At 37.5% G+C, this 22,433-nt stretch overlaps 1 protein-coding gene and 1 pseudogene across 1 annotated transcript; both read left to right on the forward strand.

Annotated features, from left to right (window-relative positions):
• The first annotated feature begins 711 nt into the window (after window positions 1-711).
• Window positions 712-18,819, forward strand: LOC123462066 (amine sulfotransferase-like). Its single transcript, XM_045153888.1, has 6 exons — window positions 712-853; window positions 4,413-4,621; window positions 6,428-6,554; window positions 7,699-7,793; window positions 17,003-17,189; window positions 18,698-18,819. Exons 1-6 carry the CDS (start codon window positions 712-714, stop codon window positions 18,817-18,819), a joined length of 882 nt encoding a protein of 293 aa, XP_045009823.1.
• Window positions 18,820-20,823: 2,004 nt separating this feature from the next.
• LOC123462071 lies at window positions 20,824-21,926 on the forward strand (annotated as a pseudogene).
• Window positions 21,927-22,433: the final 507 nt, after the last annotated feature.

Raw genomic sequence — 22,433 nt, forward strand, 5'->3', positions numbered from 1 at the left:
ATCTATAAACATAATTTTGTGATGAATAGTTTGGGTTAGAAGTTATTGCCTTTCAGAAGCTAAACTACATAGTTCCATACCCTCTGGTCCTTTAGCTTCATCTGTTGAGAAATATGTGGTTATTCTGATGAATTTTCCCCTGTATTTGAGTTGATGTTACCTTTTTTTCAGTTTTTCACATTCTTCATTTCCTCTGTTTACTTTGGGGTATAATTGCAATATGATGTGGGCAGATTCTTTCTGAACTTTTCTCTTTGGAATTCTAAATGTCTCCTGTGTTTGGATGGCCCTGTCTTTGCCTAGATATGGGAAATGTTTTGACATAGTTTTATTGAATATAGTTTTTTGTCTTACCTATAATTTTATCTTCTTTTATGCCTTTTAGTCATTGATTTAGTTTTTGATGGAGGCTCATAGATTTATTTGTTTTGTTCATCCTTTTTTATTATCTTATATTTGCTGTTGTCTGAATGTCCTATTTTATCTACCTTAATATCAATCCATGATGTTCTATTTTGATCCATTTTATTCATGAGACTTCTTACTGTTTTCTTCGTTTACTTATTGAGCTTCCCCCACCCTCAGGTAAAAATTGGTGTATATGAGTTATTTAAATGGTCCTTGGCATATATTGAACACTTAAAAATTATTCAAAATTGTATATTGCTAAGAATTTGAGAATTTAATGTTTTTACTTCTAGATAACTAAATATGGACAATACAAGCACATATTTATTTAACTTTAAAGGCTACAATTTTGAGAGATCACTTGTTAAAATGGAGATAATAGAAAATGTGGACAACTTCGAAATTAGAAATGATGATGTCTTCATAATCACATATCCAAAGTCTGGTAAGTGTCATGACCTTGGACTTTGCTTGGGTTTCATAAATGTGTGTATACACATGCTTCTTTCCATACTCTAAAGGGATCACAGCCTCCTTTAATTAACATAACCATGTAAGATCAGACAAAAGTGAAATGAAACTAAAGTCTGTGACATCAGACAACTGCCTTGTCATTTCTTATGGCAAAAAGGAGGAAATCAAAAACAAAGCCAAGAGAAGCTGCATGCTACATGAAGACAAGTTGCCGTAGCCTGCTGGACAGACCTAAGACAGTCGAAAGCCTTTCCTCTAATATTTAAATGCTTTATGAAAGTCTCCTTCCCCATAAAGATTAACTTTCTGGTTTGTACCATTATCTTGAGACAGATACCAGGAGAAATAGATACTATTTAAAATTCTAAACAAACATCCCATCACACCTCAAAAGGGTCCCACCTGAAACTAAGAGTAATTGGAGAAATGAGCAAGAATGCTGCTTTCTTGGTGAACCTGGTACCAGCACAAGGGTGAAGGAGATATACATAGAGGACTCAACTGCTATCAAACCAGATATTCAGAGACACAGAGGCTCCCAAGACCTCATCACTGAAGCAGACCTAAAATGAACCCAACATGGCTCAGGGAAATGTGCGAAAGGGGAGACAGAAAGAATGTCTATGCCACATGTTGGGTCATGATACACAGAGACATTGCCTCCTACCCATAACTGATGGCTAACCCCACAATGCATGACCCATATTCCCCAACAAAGAGGGTCCCTGAGGAGGGGGGAGGACAGGGAAGAGACTAATGATGGTTCCAACTTGACTGTATACCCTGAGTACAAAACTAGTACAAAATATGCAAGCTAAATAAAAATAAAAATAAATTCTAAACAAAAAAAAACAAAAGAGGAAAGAAATAGTTCTTGACTGGTAGGGTCCACTGTGAAGCCCAAGAAGATGAGGAAACAGTGACACACTATCCTGTGAAGCTGTGGAGGTACTGAAAATGCCTTTGTAATTGTGATTTCAGCTTCAGCAGAGGCTGAAATTCAGAGAATTGGTTTGAGTTTTCTAGTGGTTGATACAGACTAACATAGTTATTGAAATTTAAGATTTCACATGCCTCTTTTTTTTTTTTTTTGCTTACTTTTGGTATAGCTGTGCAAGAATACCAAAAGTTTATGAGCCTTACATGATTTGGCCATACAATTAAAGAAAAACATTTTCCAAATCTACTGCTTTGTCTATATTGAATACTGTTTTCTTCCCATCAACTTGAAGGGATCTATGCCTTACTAAGTATGCCTTACTCCTTCATTATCACATCTAATTAGTTTCTGTATCTAGCATAGTAACATGACATTATTTTGCAGATGCTCCCAGGTAGTCAGAGACTACCTGTTCAGAGACATACAGGAATTGTTGTCACTTGTGGCACAGCAGACAACATGACCTTAGGTTTGCATGGTTTCCTTTTAGTGAATTGTCTTCTGCTATACTTGTGTAGCATAAAGCTTTGAAAGTTCTTCATGACTCATTTCAGTGAAACAGAAAAGTTTGCCAGAAATGAATTATATTTGCCTACTCTATGAGTACAAATTAACCTAGATAATTATTCTCATATTTGAGGGAAATACTCATTTTATGAAGATTAGGTGTCATTTCCAGATTCTACATTATATAAGTTCATAGACGTTCAATAACTAGCTATTATAGCTTGGCTGTGGTCTAGGATGTGAAGCCATCATGATAGGGCAATGAAGCAACAGAATAAAGCAAACATCTTTATGGAACCCTCCACCTAGAATGACCACTAAGTAACTTAGCCTCTAGGCAATTGCCAGATGTTCCTGAGAGTCTTGCCCAAAATGAAGTGGGTGATGAGTGCTTATGATGTATCATAACAGAAACCTGAAACAGGGCTGGAGGGATTGCTTAGTGATTAAGGTGTTTGCCTGCAAAGCCAAAGGACCTTGGTTCAATTCCACACAGGATCCATGTTAGCCAGATGCACAAGAGAATGCATGCATCTGGACTTCCTCTGCAGTGGCTGGAGGCCCTGGTGTGCCGATTATCTCTCTCTCTTTCTCTCTTTCTCTGTCAAATAAATAAAAACTTAAAAAAGAAACCTGAAACATTTTTTACAAGTTCTGGAGTCTGTGGCATCAGGCATGACCAATTATTTCAAACTTGAAGGCTATATTTTATACAATATACAATCGCTCTTCATAGGAAAAAGTGTGAGCCAATTAAACTACATTCCTATGTATGAATTATTTGGAGTAATTAGTAATAAATAAGATCAGATTTCAATATCATTGTCTGACCATATCTAATATCTAATTCATTTTAACAGAAATTGATTGAAAATTAACATGAATTTCCTGTCATTTCATAACTAGTACCCAAATTTAAGGGTCAAGGCGCTAAGAATCAGTAAGAACACTGAACTCTTTGGACTCTTCTTTCTTAATAATGTGTTATAATCTATCTCTGAGGATAGTCCAGGAAGAAATGTTTGAACTTAAGAAGCAAGAGAAGGGGGAAAAACACTGAACACACCTCAATTTTGCTAATTTTTCAATGATTCTAAAAGATGAGCTTCGAACATATTATCAGATGTGAGATGGAGTTCTCCACTAATAGCAGTAAAAACACATTCAATGACCCATGGTTTATTTTATTGTTTAAATATTTGTTTATTTTTATTTTATTTATTTGAGAAAATAGAGAATGAGGCAGAGAGAGAAAGAGGCAGAGAGAGAGAGAGAGAGAGAGAGAGAGAGAGAGAGAGAGAGAGAGGGAGAGAGAGAGAGGAAGAGAGGAAGAGACAGAGAGAGAGAGAGAGAGAGATTGGGCATGCCAGGGCCTCCAGTGTATCTGGCTAACTTGGGTCCTAGAGAATCGAGTCTTGAACCAAGGTCCTTAGGCTTCACAGGCAAGTGCTCTAAGTGCTAAGCCATCTCTCCAGCCCCCAAGGTTTATTTTATGAAGATGAAAAATAAAATAAGCTAGAGGTTCCAACAGAAAAAAATGATGGTTATTTATTATCTGTGAATCTTTTTTTGCTTTTATTTTCAAGATAGTGTCTTTAGTCTAAACTGACTTGGAATTCACTCAGTAGCCCAAGATGACCTCAAACTCACAGCAATCCTGTTACCTCACCCTCCTGAGTACTGGGATTGAAGGTGTATACCATGAGACCTGGCTTTGTGCAACTTTATGAATGTGTGGTAATATCATACTGTATTCATTGCTATATAGTATGATATAATCATTAAAAAGATAATATTGGAAAACAGTATACACAATGATGCTGCAGGAATAGTCTGAATCATCACTACCAAGAAGTCAGAACAAGCACCGACTTTCTCAAGGGAGAAAAGCACTGAGACATTGATTTTATTTTTTGCCAACTTTAATGTTCAATATAGACAAAAATAAATGAGATGTTGGGCATATTCAAGAATACTTGGAGTGTTTAAAGGAACATAAACATTACATTGTTTTTGGATGTCATTGCTGCTGTTAACTGTTTAAACCTTCTTCAACCTTAAAGACAAGATTTACTTTTTACAGGAACCATCTGGACTCAGCAGATACTCAGCTTGATTTATTTTGAGGGACACCGGAACAGAACAGAAAACATACAAACAGTTGATAGAGCACCATTCTTTGAATATAATTTACATGATTTGGACTTCATCAAAATGCCATCACCTCGCATCTTTGCTTCCCACCTCCCATATTACTTGGTTCCAAAGGGTCTCAAGAACAAAAAAGCTAAAGTATGTTATAATACTCAGTCACCTTTTGTCCAGACAAAATACCTTTCTTGAATATTTGATAATTGGTTATGTCAATGTTTTACTATTACAATGCATGCTGCTATGAACATTCCTGAGTGTGTCTGTCCCCTGGGTACGATCCACATTCAAGAATGGAATTTCAAAGCTGCACATACCACAAAATTCAACTTAATGGGGAGGTATTGTACTTCTAAAGAAAGCAGATATATCACTTCATCCTGAAATCTCTAATGGATGAGTACTTATTTTTCCCATAATAATCTGACATATGAGACTATCATATGTTTGTCAATATGGCAGTTATAAAGTAATGTCTCAAACTGATCTTAATATTTATGTCTAGATCAGTCATGAGATTAAGTATGCTTGATATTTATTGGCCATGACTGTATATTTTGATCTATGACAGTGCTCTGACACTGACTCAATGTTTTATTATATTTTTCTTATTGATTTTCTGTCAGTTCTGCATATTAATATAAAATTATACTTCCATGTGTTGCTTTTATATTTTGTGATTTTTTGCAATATGGTATATAGCAAAAATATACTGTATAACATGTAGCTATATGGTTTAACTTGATCAACAATATTCTTAATTATAATATAATAAAACTAAGTATATTCTTTTAAAAATTCTTATTTAAGAAACCCATTTTCAAGATAAGGAATATATCCTTTGTTTTGGTTTTTCTCTATTTTGTTTTTCTTTTTATTTTGAGGCAGACTCCTGCTATGTAACCCATGATGAGCTTGAGCTCTCCATCTTTTCTCATACTTCAGCCTCTAAAGTACTGGGATCTCAGTCATAGGCCACCATACTCAGGTCATTATTTTTTTAATATTTTATATTATTTATTTATTTGACAGAGAGGGAGAGAGCACATGCCACAGCATCCAGCTTCTGGAAATGAACTCCAGATGCATGTGTCACCTTGTGCATCTGGCTTGTGTGGGCCCTGGGGAATTGAACCTGGGTCTTTTGGCTTTGAAGGCAAACATTTTACCTGCTAAGCCATACCTCCAGGCCCCAGGTCATTTTAAAAATATTTTTAAATGCCAATTGTTAGAAATATTTATACCCTTAACTCATTTATAAAGGATTGTCTTGAGCTGTATAAAAGAATATATTTTTCTTTTTTTTTGTACTTTTTTACAAACCCTTGTGTGGAGGGCTGATTTTAATAGATCGCAGCAAGGGAGCTGCTCTGCTACCTTCGAAACCCTGACAGAAGCAGGTGGTCTAGAATGGTTTAGCGCCAGGTTCCACAAGAACGTGCATTACGTGACGGGCAAAAGGGGTCCCCGGGACCGAGGGCTCTCCACACCGGACCTGGTCCCAACGCGCGGCGGGCGTGAACACCTGCTAGCGGGCATGGACGAGGACCCGGCTCTCCGAGGCCAACCGTAAAAGAATATTTTTAATTCATTTTAAAATTATATACGTGAAACTACTTGTACCAACATGACAAGTCTTTCTTTATTCACTTACCTCCTTTGCAGACTCAATGATGCAGACTCAAGGCAAATTAATTTGTAATACTTATCAATTTTATAGATAACAGTTTTAGAAAACTTTTACATTCTTGCACGTATGTGCAATGTCATGAAAATAAATGTATTTACTGAAAAATTCTTTGCAATAACAAAAAATTGGCATTCCATGACTAGTAGACTAGAAGAAAATAGTTATGATTCATTACGGTAATACAACATAATGGATGTAGTTTCAAAGTTCTAAGAATTTAAATTATTGTTAAAATCTTTTTATAATTTTGTCTACAGATTCTTTATATCTACAGAAATCCTAAAGACATTTTGACCTCATTCTTTCATTTTTCAAATTTGATGGTTCTATTTGAAGCTAGTGACTCTATAGAAAATTTTATGGAAAAGTTTCTAGAAGGAAAAGGTAACTGAATTCACTTACCCAAATTCATAAGTATGAATTAAAGCTGTCATGGGTCTGGAGAGATAGCTTAGTAGTTAAGGTACTTGAATGCAAAGCCTAACGACTTGGGTTCAATTCCCCAGTGCCCACAGAAAGCTGGATGCATCTGGCATTGGTTTGCAGTGGTTGAAGGCTCTGTTGTGCCTATTCTCACACTCTTTGTGTGCCTCTCTCTATCTCTTTCTGCTTACAAGTAGATAAATAAATAAGTAAGTAAAAGTATTTTTTTAATAAAAAGCATGTCCATTAATCAAATTCTCCTACTTATGAAGCATAATGTAGATCTGTAGAGTAGGAGGGTCAGGCTTATAACTGTTGATTGTTTAGGAAGTATTTTGTCAAGATAATAAGAGGTTTAAATATCAGTTCCTTCTAGCCGTGATGAGGGTAGGTTCATACAGCTAATGTTCAGGGTGGGTGGATGCTACACATGGGCCTGTGTGAGGCTGTCCTAATAGTACAGCTGTGCAAGAGTTCATTGCACTGCAGAAGAGAACGGATTGATGCAGTTGACGCAACTGCACACTACAGAATGTGGAGCCAAGAGCCCACTCACTTGTAAGGTTACATTCCTGTTTTGTGTCATTGTTGGCAGCAAATACTGCTGCCCAGAAGTCTTAGAGAACAACAGAAATTAAGACCTGTGTTTTCAGTGGAGACATAAGAAAATGAAGCTATGTGCCTTAGAGGCAGCCTCAGACTTAGATTCTTGGACTTCTGATATTTATACTGCTGCTTTCATGCATGCATAGAGTAGCTTGACACAGGCAGAATTCTGTGAACCTCATGTAATTGCTCCCCAACATATGCATCTTAAATATATAGATTTTCTGTTGTGGGAGATTTGTTTTTATTTCGGGAGATTCTAAACCAGAAAAGAAAGAATATAGTCTGTGTTCAAAAAGCACAATATCTTGCTGAGCATGGTGGAACACACCTTTAATCCCAGCACTCAGGAGACAAAGGTAGGAAGATCGCCGTGAGTTCTAAACCAGGCTGGGACTACAGAGTGAGTTGCAGGGCACCCTGGCCTAGAGTGAGATTCTAACCCCCAGGAAAAAAAGCATAACATCTTGATTTTGTGTCTTATTAACATTTTCCTCAGTGTTAGGAAGCCTTTGGTTTGATCACATAAGAGGCTGGTATGAGCACAGACATGATTTCAATATTCTGTTCATGAGCTATGAAGACATGAAGAAGGTAAGACGAGGAAACTATTTTTTTAAGTATTTCCCTTTGATATTTCTTCTAGTTTAAACCACATACTCCTAGTTGTCTTCATGTTTAATATCTCCTTTATCTACTGCTCATTCTCATTGCTGTCTTCTCCCTGTATACAGTTTTCTTTCATATGCCTCCTTGTGGAACCACCTGTATTAGTCACCTTCAAATATCTGCAGTAGGAATAGCTTTCTAAATTAAAAAAATTACCACACATTAATCATGCATCTCAAAAGAATTTGGTCTGATATTTCCACACATAAATAGAATATGCATTGATCTTATTCAAACACTTTACCACTCCCTTTTCCCCAGAACCCTTTCCCAATCATTAATAATCACAATTCCACTTTCATGTTGACTCATTTTATAGTTTCCACACATGATAAAACTTACATTATCTCTAAATCTGGCTTATTCCTCTTAACTTGATATCGTCTTGCTCATCCATTTTGATGCAAATAGTTGGATTTCATTTTATATGCCTATTCCAGTGTGTGTGTGTTGATTATATGCTTTGGTTGTTGTTAATAATGCAACAATAAGCATTAGTAAACAGCAAGAAATTTGCATGTTGACTTTATTTTAGTTGGATTTATAGCCAGTGATAGAATAGCAACCCTGTTTTCAGTTATTTGAGGAAGAGCCAGATCATTTTCCATGGTGAGTACAATTAATGAAGGGTATGAATAAGCAGTAAGACACTGCTACTACTAATATTTGGGAAACTATAGCTACAGATGAGGGTCAACCTTGTTATACAAGTCCTACCATTAACAAAGAATCCTGAAGTATGTCACTTGTGTGAATATATAGAACATGTTTGTGCTGCTCCCCAATACAAAATTGTGTTGAGGTACTGTGTAAATCAAACAAAACACAGTTGAAACTGACATGTTGATTAGTGCATGATTAATCTAGTCATTTGAAAAATCTAGTGCATTATTACTGTGTCATAGTCAAGTCATAAGTGAGAGAAGAATGAACTTTTTCTATAGAGGTCTCATAAGTTAACAAAGACCAAGTATTCAAAACACATGGAGCAATGAAGAATATTTTACATTGAAACCATCATACTTATTTATTTTTACATTTTCATTGTATAGAATGTAACAAGCAATGGTTGTAGAAAAATTTTAGGGAAAGAAGATGGAAGAAAGGGAAATGGAAAAAAAGGAAGAAAGGAAGGGAGGGAGGGAGGAAATACTAGAACCAGTACTGAAGGAGTTTAATCAGTAGTCTAGGCTGAAAGCAATGAACACCCAAGAAAACAAAAAAGCAGTAAATGGAGAGATAGAAAGAAAACAGAGCCTGTGTTGACATGGAAGCTAAGTGGATACAAGAGATATCTGTACTTATCTAAAAATGTTTAAAGCAGCCAAGCAATTTGGTAATAATGAGAATTTACAATTACTTTAATTTAATTAGATGAATTGTAGACAAGTAAATAGATGTCTGATGGTTGCAGATGTAGGTATAGATTTATAGAGATGCTAAATAGAGACATGTAGATATCAAATCTGTATATTTACTTTTATATCAAATATTTGCATTTCAGACAAGTCATGTAAAAATTTGAATTTGTCACTTCCCCCATAATACCACTTCTATAAATTTAATTGTGGTTCAAGTGGCCAAATCAGAAAACAGGTTTCATACCTAAGGTCTACTTCCCTGCCACATCTATATTTAGTCATAATTCACTGAGTCATTATAATTTTGTCTGTGTATAACTTATGGAAAACACAAACTTACCTCAATACACACTGTTTTTTCCATCAAGTAGTTTTCCAAGCTTTCATTCTTAGGTCACCCTGCTACCAATTTTACTTTTTTTGGTGGTGGTGGGGGGGTTACACTCTAGCTCAGGCTGAGCTAGAACTCACTTTGTATTCCAATGCTGGCCTCAAGCTCACAGCAATCCTCCTACATCTGCCTCCCAAGTACTGGGAATAAAGACATGTGCCATCACTCTTGGCACCAATTTCACTTTTATCTATGTATTGTCCATCTGTAACCTTTGTTACTATCTCAAGATGGAAATCAAACCCCATCTTATTTTCATATATACTTCTTCTGGGACAATGTGATCACAGAAAGTTATTTGTAAAGCATAGATTTTACTAAGCATTCAGATGAACAGACCTCAGAGTAAACTGCGCAAAATCTCTTAAACATTTCTGTACAGTGGCCATATGCTGTTGCTCTCAGCAACTGACCTTACATCAAACACAACTGACCTTGCATCAAATATCCCACTTCCCTAACAGCCTTCCACATATTTAATTATTTGTGCAGTTTTTGCTGAATTGCTTCTATAACCTTGTAATTTATATTTATTTTATCTTACAATTAGTATCAGGTTTTTAAATTTTTTCTGAAGAACGGTAGAACACAGTCAACTCGTTTATTTTCATTGTTTATGCTTTTTTTTTTGATGTAGGGCTTTACTACAGTACAGGCTGACCTGGAATTCACTATGTAGTCTCAGGGTGGCCTAGAACTCACAGAAATTCTCCTTCCTGTGCCTCCCAAGTGCTGGGATTAAAGGCATGCACCACCGTGCCAGCCAGTTTAAGCTCTTTCTAGAAAAAAAGGCTCCCAATATTCTTCAACAATTACATACCCATCAAAGTTGAGAAAGTGGTTGAGTGTTCCTTGTCTCCTGCTACAAAATATCTTTGAAATTTTGTCTAATGCATTTCATGTTTTCTTCTCCAAATCCAATGCAGTTTACTTCAGAGAATTTGGCTCATTGGTAGCTGATTTACAAGCAATTTCGCTGGGAACCTAGTGACTATACAGAATTATTTTCTGTTTACCTGCCTCAAACCCTACGTTAAGTTGGAATGGAAACAGTTATAGATACAATGGTTAATACTATGTATGTGGCAAGATATGAATATAGCAAAAATGTTATATTTTCCTTGAATGGATGGAAAACAGTTTATTCTTCTTTAGAATATGTTTCTGAATTATGGGCAGCCAAAGTTAGTAGTACTGAGCAATGTGTCTTTCAGGGAATGACTATCACAAGTTGTCCTCATTGCTGGGACAAAGAATCTGACCAAAAGAAGCTTGATTGGAGAGAAGGACTTATTTTATTTTGAATGTCACAAGGGGAAGTTTCATGATAGCAAGGGAAAGCATGGCATGAGCAAAGACTGAATATCATTTCTGCCACAGTGAGTGAGCCGACCTAACACTGGCAAGTTAGGAGACAATAAATCTCAACCTGCCCCAAGCAACAAAACACACCACCTTCAGCAAAGCTCCACCCTCTAAATGGCAGTCAGCTGGTGACCAAGCATTTAAAGCATGTGCATCTGACTCAAACCACCACATTACACCCTTGCCCTTCCTCATAAACTAATGACCATGTTGAAATGCATTCAGTCTAACTTTAAAAGAAGTCCCCATAGTTTTCATCAATTCTAACACTATTTAAACATCCCCATAGTCCAGGACTCCTTAAGTGTGAGCTTTTAATACCAAAAAATATATAGTGGTACAGAGTAAATATTCATACTGCAAAAGATGGCATTGGCCATAGCAAGACAATATTGAACCAATGCAAGATCTAAAAAAAGCAAGAAAAACAACAAACCCTGCAGTTCCATGTTAATCTTGGACCTGCAAGGAAGTTTCTGGGGTTCCAATTCTTCCCTCTCACCCCCAGCTGAGCTTCTCAAAGCCAAGGGAAAACTCAATTCCAAACCAGTAGCTCTCCTTGGCCACCATCTCACAGTCCTGGCATCTCTAGAATCCTGCGGTCTCCTCTGAAACCCATGGTTCATCCTCATGTCTCCAGTGGTCTCCATGTAGGGTCTTCAACAACCCTGCAACTGCATTGCAAATCCAATAAGTATTTATTTCCTGAGTTTGTTATAAATTCATAATACCAGGTGGATTACCAAATTTTTTAATTCTAGGGAGAATAAAACTTGCTATAAAGAGCAGGAACACTCCTTCCACATTCTGTATACTGCCCCAATGCAGAATCTCAAACAATTGCAGCTGAAGTAGGCTGCTTTCTTCTGCCCAAACCTTTTATTAATTTCTGTGTCACTGTGTCTTTAAAACAAGTCTGCTAATATTAGTTTAGTACTTCTAAACTCAACACTGTTTATGTTCTTAGGACATAACCGGAGAAGCTAGCTTCTCACAAAAAATTTTCTCCAGCCCAGTACTGACAAAGCTGTCTGTGCTTCATAAGCCATGCCTGTAGAGTCCATAGCTTTTTTCTGCATTTAAGTCTTTCAACTCTAACCTGATAGCTCCATCAAATTCTTCTTATAGCACTGCAAGGTGTCTTTTAGCCTAAAATACTAATCCTTCCATATCCCTCTTACAAATCAGTTCCAAAAGGTCAAAATCCACACGGTCAGAGTTAAGGCAGAAATCATTACACTCCTGGTACCAATTTTCTGTTATAGATACCTTCCCATTTCTGGGACAAAGCATCCAACCAAAGTAACTGATAGGAGGAAAGTTTTTGTTTTCTGGCTTTATTTTATGTTAACAGCTTTGAGTGGAACTTTTATGCTATATGGGGAAAGCATGCCATGAGCAGAGGCTGGCCATCACCTCTCCCACAGCGGGTGGAAAATAGCAACAAGAGAGTGGATTAAACTAACACTGGCAAACTGGGGGCTAAAATCCTCAAGACCTACCCCCAGAAACACGTCATCCAGCAAATTTTCACATCCACAGTTGCCATCAGGCAGGAGACCAAACATTCAAAACATGAGTTTATAGGAGGCATCTGATTCAAACCACTACATAGGTGTATAACATTAGAGAGAAATGAGTGAGAGTCCTATAACCTGTATTACTAGCAGAAATTTTCTCCAGAGGAACTACTATCCAATTCTCAACTTTTTATGCTATATTACCATCAGTATTTTCCCCTGTCCTTACTTTCCATTTCAACCTTGTTTTGGTCATCTGAGTGTAATTTTCTATCAAAGTCATTCATCAAGTTCTTCCTTTGAAGCTCTCCTGTGAACCACCACTCTATGTCCCATTCCTAGTCTGACTAGTTCTTGTATTTAATCTTAATCCTTTTTGTTGTTGTTGTCATTGTAGGGTCTCACTCTAGCCCATGCTGACCTGGAATTCACTGTAATGTAGTCTCAGGGTGGCCTTGAACCCATGGCAATTCAATGATCTCTACCTCCCAAGTGCTGGGATTAAAGGCGTGCACCACCACCATCTTAATGGTGATTAAAAATATCCATAAGCAAAGATATACTATTTTAACCATTATAAGTGTACGCTACCATGGATATATTATGCAACTATCACTGCTGTCCATTTCCAAAATGCTTTCCTTGCCACCATGACACTCTATCACCATTCAACCGTGACTCTTCACCCACCCTCCTTTCAGTCCCCGAAAACCACCACTCTACTCTCTTTCTTTTCTTTTTCTTCCTTCCTTCTTTCTTTCTTTCTTTGTGAATTTCATTATGCTTACTTCATAGGAGTGTAATTATACAGTTGTGTTTTCTTGATTGACCGGTTTCACTTATTATAATGTCTTCAGGGTTCATTGTGATGTAGCATGAGTTGGAATTTTGTTGATGCATCTCTTTTAGCCTCAGAAATTTTTTTACTTGTCTGTCTTTCCAGCACACTGTGAGGTTCCATAGTCAAGCCTGACTTGTCCTGGAAATTATATATATATAATTTATATATATATATATAATTATATATATAATATATATATATATTTATATTTATATATATATATATATATATATATATATATCTATATATCATATATATATATACAAAAAAATGTTCCTTCCTCTCAAGTCTATAATATTCTATTGTACAATGCCTCTGGGCATGATATCCCAACCTGTGGCTCTTACAATATTTCAGTTCCCTCTTCTGCAAAATTCCCTGAGCCTTGATGGGTGTGTTTTACATATATGTCAGTGATGAGACTCTGGATTTCTGCTTTGGTATGTCTTGGGTATCCTCAGCATCTCTCTTTCACCTAGGTGCTGATTGTCAGACTCACCATGGAAGCAGCACTCTTGCTCATCTCTCCAATTCCTTTGTAGTTTCACCTGGACCTTGGCTGAGATGAGACGGATGCTCTTACTTCTCTGGTATCACTACCTTCTGAAAAAGGGAAATAGATTCTCCAACAGAGAATGAAGTCAGCATAAGTTAAATTGGATAAGCATTTTATTTTATTTTTTATTTTCCCTCGAAAGTATTTGTTTTGCCACATCTAATTTAAAAGTCCACACAGAATGGATTTGTGGTACTGAACACACTGATGCTGTCACTCAAGTCAAGGTTCCCATTCTGGCAACATGATGCTTATGATGGGCCAGAGACCCATTTGCTGTTGACCATCTTCTCTGAGGTTTTCTTACCATCACCACCCCAAGCAACTTACACCTCCATTTCCTCTGCTGACAGCTCTGCGGATCAAAGGGGAGGCCCTGCCAGATCCTCCTTGTCTTGAATAAGCATTTTTAATTTAGGGAGAGTTTGATGGATGTAGCCCCTCTTTTAGCCAAAAACTAGTGGGAGCTTTACATTGGAGAGCATAATCTTTGCATCCATAGGATTCTGACCTGGTTCTCAGTTCCAGATATTGTTTCCTTTTCACTGAGTGGATCCCTTAGCCAATCAGAAAGCCATTGGCTACTCATCAAGGCTGTGTGCCAAGCCTGCACTGATGTGTACTTGTGCTTATTCTGGTTGCTTCTGAGTAACTCAGACCCATCCTTGTTCACAAAGTTGTTGGCCACTTTCCCCCAGTAGTTCATCTAGTGCTTTCCAGCACTAGGTGAGCTGTCTTGGGACTGGCTTTCTTCCAGATTCCAGCCAAGTCTGTCCATGTTCTATGTTAGCAGCATATGGTGTCTGTGCCTTTGTAGTATAGCTTTAGATTAAGTATGGCAATACCTCCAGAGATGTTTCTTTTGCTGAGGATATGTTTGGATATCTGAAGTCTGCTTCCATTCCATATGAATGTAAAGATCATTCTTTCTATCTCTGTGATGAATTATGCTGGAATTTTGATTGGTGTTGCATTAAATCTGGATATTGCTTTTGGTAGAATTGCCATTTTCCTATCCAGGAGCCTGAGAGGTCCACTTGTCTCATCAAGTTCTCCTCAATTTCTTTCTTGAGTGTTTTTATGCTTTCACTACACAAGTCTTTCACATTCTTGGTTAGTGTTACTTCAAGGTATTTTATTCTCTGTAGCTATTAAAAATGGGACAGCCTTACTGATTTAATTTTCTGTACATTTATTGTATACATTTAAAAATGCTACTGATTTTTTTATGTGTTGATTTTTGTATTCTGTCATATTGATGAAGGAATTAACTACCTTTAGAAGTATTGATGTGGAGACTTTTGAGTCGCTATGTATAGGATAATGCCATCTTCAAATAGGGCTACTTTGACTTCTTACTTTCTAATTTGTATCTCTTTATTTCTTTCTCATATCTTATTTCTGGGCTAGGACTTCTAAGTTGAGAGCAATGGTGAGAGCAGGCACCCCTGTCTTGTTCCCAATCTCAGTTGGAACTCCTCAAGCCTTTCAGTATTAAGTATTATTTGGACTTTAGGTGCCTCATATACTCTTTTATTGTCTTGAGACAGAAACCATTCATACTTATTCTTTCCAGAATTTTGATCATGAAGTGTTATTATATTTCATCAAAGGCCTTCTCTGCATCTATTGAAATGATCATGTGTTTCTTGTGATTAAGTTTATTTATGTAATATATTATGTTGACTGATTTCTGTATGTTTAACCATCCTTGCAACCCTGGGATGAATCCTACTTGATCAAGGTGGATAATGCTTTTGATGTGCTGTTGAATTCAGTTTGCAAGGTTTTGTTCAGGGTCTTTGCATTTATTTTTATTAGGAATATAGGCGTATAGTTTTCCTTTCTGGTTGTAACTCTGTCTGGTGTTGGTATTAGGGTGCGGCTAGCTTCATAAAAGGATAGTTTGCTGAAGACTAACCTTTCCCTTTTAATAGTTATTTGCACTCATGTTAAAAGCCATTTGACACTTCAAGTGAGAGTTCATTTCTGCAGAGTCTATTTATGCTATTGAAACATATTGTTTGTTCTATGCTACAACACTGTTTTGAAAACATGAACTTGAAGTCATTCTTGAAACTAGGAAGTGGGGAACCCTCAAATTTAATTTTCCTTTTCAAGACTACTTGGCTCCTCCAAATCTCTAAATTTCATAAGAAATTTATGGTGGATTTTTCTATTTTTTTGCATAAGAAAATCATTGGGATTTAAAAAGAATTGCATTAAATCTGTGGATCTTTCCATATGGCATCTTGAAACAACACTCTTCCACTTCATGTCTGTGAAATAGAATTCTGCATGCTTTGGGGATTTTTGTTATGTTTTTCAGGCATGCGTGTTGTTTTCAATAGACCAGTCTCTCACTGCCTTGGTTTTTGTTTATTCCTAAGGTTTTAAATTCTGTTGATTCAAGATAGTAAATTAGTGTAATATGTATTTAGAATGTCAACTGATGTTTGTGTGTTTATTTTTATTTTATACCCCACAGCTTTATAAAGTATCACAGTTATAATAAAGTTTTTGGGCATTTGTTAGAGCTTTTCATAGATTATGTAGTCAATTTAAGAGAGAAAACTTATTTGTCTCTAATTTATGTACTTTTCCCCTTTTATTGATTATTGGTTCTACCTATTGTTTTCAGTCATATGTTTAATAAAACTAATAAAATTTGGCTTATTCTAGATCTCAGGCAGAAGTTGTCATATCTTTCTGCCTTTTGTGTGATTTTAGTTGTCAGTATTGCCCATGTGCAATTTTTGCAACTAGACACTTTGCTTCTGTTGCTAACCTTTTAGTTGGGAATCCATAGCAGGGGATCAGCATGACTTTGAGGCAATTCTTAGCTACACAATGAGTTCCAGGCCAGCCTGGACTACTGGGTCTCAAGAGAGTGTCATATTTTCTTAAATGCATTTCCTTTTTCAATGGCAATCATAATTTTAGTATTTTCTTCATCCTATTTCTGTGATGAATGACCCTAAGTTTCATATGTTGAATCATTTTTGCCTTCCAGGAGTAAAGCTTAATCATGTTGCACATTTCACTGTAACTTTTGCATCCTTCAAAAGATGACAAATTTCTCCACCCATGACTATTTCAGGACCTGAGAGGCTCAGTGCTTAAAATCTGCCATTTCCTTGAGAAAGATCTGAGTGCAGAAGATGTAGATGCTGTTGTGAAGCAAGCTGCATTTCAGAACATGAAATCTGACTCACGAGCAAATTATGAAGATATTATACAAAATGAAATTGGGACAAGAAATAGTGAAGGAAAGTTTCTGCGCAAAGGTGATGGCCCATGGTGTATAGCAGCAAAGATTTTAAGCATTTTCTGGAGTCCCTTTCCACAGGAAAACAAATCCATGTCTAATATTTATTTCCCTTTAGACCAAGATCTAGTATCAAGCATATTAATTAAAAGTACCTTTGAAGAGTTCTTGGAACACCAAATTTTATTTTGGCACATCACTTGCCAATTCAATTTACTTATTAAATATTACTGTCCTTACTTTTCAGTCTTATCCAGTTTCTTAAAATAATGTCAGTGGTCGAGTGTAAAAAGATCATTGATATGTTAGAATATGATTATAATTCTTGTTCTATTTTGTTTTGTTTGCTTTGTTTAGTGAGACAGAGCTTGACAATGTTGCCCACACAGGCTTCTTGCTCAATATTTAGCCAAAAACAGTTAAACTCATCATCCTGCTTAACCATTATTAATGCTAGAATTATAGAGGCATCATGCAGAGCCCACACAAGAAGGATTTTTCTTCTTCTTTCCTTCTATTTCTTCTAGGGTATTCTTAAAAGTCAAGAACTTTGTGTTTATAAAGTATGCAGGAATGTTGAAGTATAGTTTCATCATATATGAAATTTCAATATAAAAATTAGATATTCAATCTTATTAGCTTCATCTGCTATTAATTCAATTCCATAAATAGGAAATAAATTGTTATTGTGATCTAATAATATGCGGAAAATTATTGTTAAGAATGAATGTTTTCTTCTTGATACTCCTGAATTTCAATTTTAATATAATCATTTAATGTATAACATTCTAAACCATAAATTGACATCATTTTGCTCATATTTTACTTTGTTAAAATTATTTTAATATATTATTGAAATTTTCCTAATTTTGATAATTTAAAAAAGTTTTTCTTATCTGGATTTGTCAACAATTTCCATGTCTCATTCATCATGGAAATGAAATATTAACCAATTCCCATCCCTACAATAGTTTGCTGTCTGTTCTAAATGTGAATAATAATGTTCCACAATCATCGCTGGAAGCTGAAGATGCAAAATTACTGTTTGCATTTTAAATTGATGAAACAATGGCTTCAAACTTTCTGCCACGTAAAATAATAGCATTCACAGACCTGATACCCTAAGTGACTTTGACTTCACTTATTAAAACTCTTTGGGTCTATTTTCTAATTTAAAAGTTTAAAAATTTATATTGGTGTGGATTGTTTAGTATTATGCTTGATACATAGTAAAACGTACTTTTCATATTCTAACATATACATACCATTTACAAAAGATTGGGGTTTTTTTGAAAGATTGGTTATAATTGGGTGGATATGTCTTTTGTTAGCTATTTACTGTGTCACTGCATCGAAGTTAATTTTCCAGTGTAGTGTTCTGTAGGGCAAGTTGAGATACAAAGCTCTATAGAGAATTCATAGATATCTAGTGTGGCTTGGAGAAGAGAATAAAATGGATTAGAATAGCCTTTACCCTGATAGTTTTTCTTACTCACTTAGGTATTATCTATGTGCTTTTCCCATTAGGTACCATTGGAGATTGGAAAAATCATTTCACTGTGGAGCAGAGTGAAAGATTTGACAGGATATTCCTGAAAAACATGAAAGACATTCCCCTGAAGTTCGTCTGGGATATGAATGAGGATTAGAATTTTAATTTTCATGTGAACTAATCATATAAAAATCTACTAATCTGAGAACATAATTTAATATTGATGGTAACTTGTTCTATTATGTAATCACTAATTGTAACCTAAACATTAACTATAAATCATAATTATAACAAACAAAATAAGTAACCCTTGTTAGATTATTTGCAATGACATGAATCTCAAAAATTTAATTGTTTTGGGGTTACTTAGCATTGGTACCCTACACAAAGAAGAGGAAATAGGGATTGGAGAGATGTATCACTTATTAAGTACACTTCCTACACAAAAATAAGGGCCTGAGGGAGCATGTGGGACTCTGAGGATTCCTGAGTTCAATACCCCAGCATTCATGTAAACAATTGTGTTTTCATCATGCACACCTTTGACCCAAGTGTTTTGGGGAGCAGAGATTGGACAATCACTAGAGCTTGTAAAAATGGCAAGTTTTGGAATCAGTAAGAGACTCTGTCTCAACGCAACATGCAATAGATGATGGAGTGGGACACCTGATCTTCCCTCTAGCCTCCACAGGTGCACACAGGGAACAATCATCTGCATACACCACGGACACATACCACCACATACCATGTGTACTACACACATCCCTACATAACACACACACACACACACACACACACACACACACACACGAGTAAACAAAAAGCATCAAACATGGACGTTTTAAACTCATTATAGATGACTTCAAAAATTATTTTAGGGTGCACATATTTTCTTTCTTCACAAGTTTAGGACTACATAAATATTAGAAGTGTTTTTATTTTTGTGATTGAACTTTAATTCTTTGGCTTCAAAAGAAATGCGATTCTTTAAAATGCTAGTATGTATAATAGAGATGTCATATATAAACATGCCTTATTTTTGGTGTTTTCCTTTCTTTTTTAAGTTACTTATTTGACAGAGAATGCTGAAGAGAGAGAGAGAGAGAGTGTGTGTGTGTGTGTGTGTGTGTGGGCATACCAAGGCCCCTTGCTAGTACAAATGAACTCCAGATGCATGCGCCATTTTTGTGTTTCTGGATTTATATAGATGCTGGGGAATCAAACTCTGGATCATCAGGCATTGCAAGCAAGTGGCTTTAACCACTGAGCCATCTCTACATCACCATGCCACATTATTAGAACAGTTCCTAGTGTGTACTAAAGATGAAGAAATTAAAGCTGAATGAATTAAACATATACTGATTGATCATCTGTGAATGCCTATATGGTTACATATAATGGATTTGTTCATGTTTATGTGTTTTTCCTACTTTCATAAAATTTGCATACTAAAGGCTAGGCCAGGTGTGGTGGTACACACCTTTAATCCCAGCACTCCTTGGGAAGCAGAGGTAGGAGAATTGCCATGAGTCCCAGGCCACCCTGAGACTACATAGAGAATTCCAGGTCACTGTGGGTTACAGTGAGACCCTACTCGAAAAACAAAAACAAAAACTACATACTAGTACCTGCAGTTGTTAAATGTACAGAACATTAATTTATATTATCAAAAGTTAGACACCATAAAGGAAAGGAGGAGGGTACTTAATAGGTTGGTATTGTATATATGTAAGTAGAATGATTGAGATGGGGAGGGGATATGACGCAGAATGGAATTTCAACAGGGAAAGTGGGGGTGGGAAGGGTATTACCATAGGAGATTTTTCATAATCATGGAAAATGTTAATAAAAATTGAGAAAAAAAAAGTTCGACACCGTAGACCATGGTTTTGCTCTGGCTGAAGTGCGTGGTCCTCACGTGAGAAGGGCGGCCTCTGAGACCTGCAAGCCCCCACCCCTCTGCCCCGGCCCCAGCCCTGGCCCTGGCCCACCATCTGGCCGCAGAGACACACAGCTCTGGAAAGTAAGTGGGAATGAGACAGTCATCTCTAAAACAGACCCCTGAAATTTAGCTCAGAACTGTCAATGCCCTGGGCCTGCTGACATCCCATGTTCTGGAAATCCAGTTCCCATCAATGTGGAGTGAGGACGGGTTATGGCCATGGTCACCTTCATCACTGAGAAGCTTCAGAACCAGAGTCTGGATGACCTCACCAGCAAGGCCTGTGTGGCCAGCCCATATTCTGCCTAGAAACTGAATAAAGGTGGCCATCTGCTCCCTTTGGATATTGGCATGGAGTAGAGCCCCTGGAAAGCCTTATATGCAGGACAACCCATTGGAAGCCTGGCAACCTCAGGCCCCTTCCCACTGGGCATGCGTGGTGTAGCTTATACAGAATTTCCTCAATGAAAGCCAGAGCCTCCAGGCTCCCTGGGTGTGGGCAGGTTTTTGGACCTCTGTGAGGACGCAGAGCTATCCACAGCATCACCTACCAAAGGGCACTGAGGGTCCCTATCAGGGCCAGAGGAGTTCTGGGGACCGTTCCAAGAGGTGCCGCAACAGTGTGGGAGTGCCATGCTACAGCGCTCAGGAGCCCTGCCCTGCAGGGATGTCTTGGCACAGGCCTGCCCAGGAGTTCCGTGTCACCTGCTGGCTCCAACACACCCCTAACACCGGCAGCCCGCCTCCGCAAGCAGCGGTTTTGTGGATAGCAGAGACCGCAGCATGAGCTCTGGCCTGTCCTGGCGTTCTGCAGGGCCCTGTCCACTCGCCTGTAGGCGCGCTTGCTCCTCTCGCAGGAGCACCTTGCAGATGCAGAGCCTTCAGCCGACAGCACCCTCACCTCCGGTGACAAGGCCTGCTCAGACGCAGCTCACAGCCATGAGTGCTGGAGGGAAGTGGAGGTGGGAAGAGGATGCCAGGTGGACACGCCCATCCTTAGCCTTTCTGAAAATGACTAAAAAACTCAAGGAGCCTTTGCTCCCTCGCCTATGAAGATGATGATGAATGAGAATGACACCCAGGCGAAGACGGTTGTGTCCTCCCCATGAGATTCAAAGGACATTCCTCCGGGCTTCAGCCCAAGAGTTCCCAGACCTTGCCCGGCCAGCACCAGCCCGTGGGCCTCAAGGGAGCCCTTGGCCAGTGCAGGCGAGGGTGGGAGCAGTGAGTATGCCAGAGACTGTGGCAGTGCTGGGGAAGAGGGCTTCTTTCCACAGGATCACAGTGACCCGGACCTGGACCCAGAGCAGCTCGAGAACTGACTTGTGGCTACGTAATAGTTGCCGCCCCGGTGCCCGGCTGCTGGAGATAGGATCTGTGTTATTTTGAACATTGAGGCATAATTTTGATTCAGTTTTTTTCTAAAGAAGTAGTTTGCATTTCATGGCTCCTCTATTTTGAAATGTGTCTTCAGAGGGCATTCTATTAAACATGATTCTTCCTAGAAACAAAAAAATTAGAAATCTAGATAATTAGATGAGAACAAGAAAAGAAGATGAGAAAACCTAGGGTCTGAAATTTTTACAGATATTTGTGGATCAGTCAAATAACTAAGATTTTCTTTTGCCCCTGCATATTATCTTGTGTTGCTTTTGAACTAAAGTTTAAGTTAGTGCTTGGGAAAATATCTAGCACTTCTTTGAATGTCCAAAACCCTTCTAAGGAAAAGAGATATCAATTAGGTTCTAGACAGCATTTTCAACCTAGATTGTTGGTTATAGGGTCTCCTGTGTCCTGTAACAGCCTGTGAAAAAGGGTGTGGAGCTTAG

This window comes from Jaculus jaculus, chromosome 7 (genome assembly GCF_020740685.1).
Source record: "Jaculus jaculus isolate mJacJac1 chromosome 7, mJacJac1.mat.Y.cur, whole genome shotgun sequence".
In the NCBI taxonomy this organism is placed as follows: domain Eukaryota; kingdom Metazoa; phylum Chordata; class Mammalia; order Rodentia; family Dipodidae; genus Jaculus; species Jaculus jaculus.

Bases quoted from the DNA above. Each gene is read 5' to 3' on its own strand.
- LOC123462066 (XM_045153888.1), top strand. From the start codon at position 712: ATGGACAATACAAGCACATATTTATTTAACTTTAAAGGCTACAATTTT. The intron at 4,622-6,427 runs GTATGTTATAAT...TTTTGTCTACAG, and splicing joins TCAAGAACAAAAAAGCTAAA to ATTCTTTATATCTACAGAAA. The intron at 6,555-7,698 runs GTAACTGAATTC...CATTTTCCTCAG, and splicing joins AAAGTTTCTAGAAGGAAAAG to TGTTAGGAAGCCTTTGGTTT.